Source organism: Egretta garzetta, unplaced genomic scaffold (assembly GCF_000687185.1).
Source record: "Egretta garzetta isolate BGI_Z169 unplaced genomic scaffold, ASM68718v1 scaffold101, whole genome shotgun sequence".
NCBI classification, from domain to species: domain Eukaryota; kingdom Metazoa; phylum Chordata; class Aves; order Pelecaniformes; family Ardeidae; genus Egretta; species Egretta garzetta.
Genome location: NW_009258666.1, coordinates 1861296 through 1864222, shown reverse-complemented (window position 1 = coordinate 1864222; position 2927 = coordinate 1861296). Strand labels below are relative to the sequence as shown.

Below are 2927 nucleotides of genomic sequence, written 5' to 3'. Positions count from 1 at the left end.
GGGGGGGGGCCCCCGGCCCCGCCCACCGCAGCCCCTGCCGAACCCTCTGCTGTGCGACCCCCCAACCATGGTGGCCCAGGGTGGCCCTGCCAGCTGGGGTGGCCACAGGGTGCCAGCGGGCAGGGACTGCAGGTCCCAGCACGCACGGATGGGTCCGGCTGGGAGCACCCGGCCATGCTGCGGGCAGGAGGTGGCGGGATCTGGGCCGTGGGTCTGGGCGACATCGCCCACTCGCTGTCTGTCTGACCCGGGTATTTATTTGCTGCCGGCTGCCAGTGAGCGCGGCGTGGCCTGCGAGCTCCTCAGAGCATCACTGGGGTCCTCTCGCTTACACCAAGCCTGGTCCCTATGGTTTTGTTCATGGACTGGTGGTTTCCCTCTGCTTTGCACCAGCGGTGCCAACAGAGCTGTGCTGGAGCTTCCAGTGTCTCCCCATGAACCAAAGCCCTTTCCCAGAGAAGCAACAGGCACCCATCATCCAAGAGACCCAAAAAGCATCTCCCAGAGCCAGGAGACAACCCTGACTTGCCAAACCTTAGCTCTGTGCCATTCCACCACTCTTTTTCCTCAGCCAGAGATGATGACAATTCCCAGTGTGGTGTCTGCTTCGCAGTGCCGGGGCCATACCCATGCTGCACCCCAGCGCAGTGCTGGGGCCGTACCCATGCCGCACCCCATCGCAGTGCCGGGGTGCTCGGCTGCAGCCGGCTGCTTCCCAGGGAAGCGCCCGTGGTGCCTTCCTTTCATCTCCTGCCTGGCAGCAGATTAAAATTTCATCACTTCAGCGGCGGAGAAGGTGCCGGGGAGGAGCAGGAGCCCTGGGCTGGGGGAGGGCTCAGCCCCTCACCAGAGCAGTTTGTGCACAGCTTGGTGCCTGCTCCAAATCCAGCCGCATGTGGTTGGGCTGGGTGAGCTCAGCTGACGGAGCCAGGATTTGGGCACAGCCATGGAGGGGTGGCTGCAGGCCGGGCTCCTGCTTCCCCTGGGCCTTCCCTTGCCAGAGCAGGAGGCTGGGCAGGAGACTCCATTGCGGGCCGGGCTCCTGCCGGTGCTCCCTCCGTGGGCTGCCCACCCGGAGCGGCACCATGAGCCCTGGGCTCCCAGGCAGATGCAGCTGAACCAGCTCCAGCCGCCGAGCAGAAGCGCAAAGCCAAGGTCGCGGCAGGATGCGCCTCCACGCTGCCGGCAGCAGCATTTCCCTGCCTCCGTACCAGCAGCCCCAAATCCCCCAGCAGCTGCGAGATGGAGGGATTGCCACACAAAACCAGTAACTCCCAGCAGCCGGACTGCCCGGTCAGCCCAAGGAAGGTGCTGCCTGGGCTGGACCCCATCCTGTGCCCACAGCGAGCCAAGGCCGGGCCCAGCACGCGGGACAGCCGGTGTTTTGCCCTGGTTGCTCCTGGCAGATGTGAGAGGGCTGGTCCGTGTCACCCCGCTACCTCCTAGGCTCCCGCAAGAGCGTTTTTGATGTGTTCCAATATTTTTTCCAGAGGCTGAACCATAATCCCCTGGTTTTTCCTTTTCCCCTTTCCAAATGAAGGGGAGACATTTGCTCTTTTCCAGCCCTGTGATGTCTGCTATCCTCAGCAGGTACCCCGAGACATCGCCACTGCACTGAGCCCGTGCTGCACTCACCCCTTCCCTGTCCCCTCTCCTTTCCCACCACCAGACAAGGCCTTTTGGGGTGGCCTGGCCCCCTCTGCTCCCCTCTGGGCTCCTCCTGCCTCCCTGTGTGGTGCGGAGCCTCCTCTGCCTCCCCAGCCCGTACTGGCACATCACTATTCGCATCACACGACACTCATCGCGCGTCCTTGGTGTGCCAATTAAGTCACAGCTCTAATTACGCACTTAGGCTCGCCAGTCGCTCCTCTTCCCTCTCGCATCAGCAGACAGACACCTGGGAGGCTGCCAGCCAGCCCCCTCCTCTCGCCCAGCCCCTGTCCCACCTCACCCTAAATATGCTGGGCCAGGCTCCGGCAGCAGCTGAGCACTGAGACCACATCCCCGTGACACGGAAAACTGTCCCTAAATCAGCGCTGTGGGGTAGGGCCATTGTGAGGGTCCTGTTTTGGCCTGGGCTGCCTCCTGTGCAGCCCACGAGGGAAATGACTGTGGTGAGTGGAGATGTTCTGGATGTCCCCCAGGAGGGACAGTCCCAGCCCTGGGGTCTCCAGGGGACAACGGTGGGACAGGACAATGTTGGGGGGGCCCCTGTGCTGCTGCTCCCCAGGAGACCCTGGCCTCCAGAGCTGCAGTTGTGCGCTAGGACCCCCCCCCCCCCAACCATCGCCTGCACTCTCCTGCAGCACCCTAAGACCTCGGGGTGAAGGCACCCTGCACCCCATTGCAGAGCTCACCCAGCAGCGCATCACCTGCGTGGTCGCTCACTGGGAATTGCTCCAGGGCCTCTGGTCCCCCCATCCCCCAGGGGCTCCTGCCCAGCTGCGGATACCCACGGGGGGATGCAGCATGTTGGGGGGACACTGTGCTTGGGAGGGGGGATGGCTCTGTGTGTTGGAGAGGACACTGCAGGGGTCCCATGCAAAGGGGAGCAGGGCAGCAGGGAGAGCTGGGGGCTGGGGCTGAGCTGCACAGGGTGCTGGGTGTGTGGGGTCCTGCATGGGGGCTGCCAGGATGTGGTGCTGGGCAGGGGGAGCTGCACAGAATGCTGTGGGGTGCAGGGGGTGCTGTGCAGGGGGTGCTGCAGGTTGCAGGGGGTGCTGTGGGGTGCAGGAGTGGGTGTTGTGGGGTGCTGAGTGCCACACGGGCAGGGTGCTGCAGGGTGCTGTGCAGGGTGCCAGGCCGGTGTGCTACAGGGGTCTGGGGGTGCAGGGGTGCCGGGGTGTAGGGGTCGGGGCTGCAGGGGTGCAGGGGTTCGAGGTTGCAGGGGTGCAGGGGTTCAGGGGTGCAGAGGTGCAGGGGTTCGA

At 64.6% G+C, this 2927-nt stretch overlaps 1 protein-coding gene across 1 annotated transcript in view; it reads right to left on the bottom strand.

The window, feature by feature from the left end:
• The window catches only part of FNDC5 (fibronectin type III domain containing 5), a 17438-nt gene extending 16772 nt beyond the window's left edge, over positions 1 to 666 (bottom strand). Inside the window, exon 1 of the mRNA XM_009648589.2 lies at positions 663 to 666. Within this exon, the coding sequence (XP_009646884.1) occupies positions 663 to 666 (4 nt within the window). The remainder of the gene's footprint in view (positions 1 to 662) is intronic.
• Between the last annotated feature and the right edge of the window lie 2261 nt (positions 667 to 2927).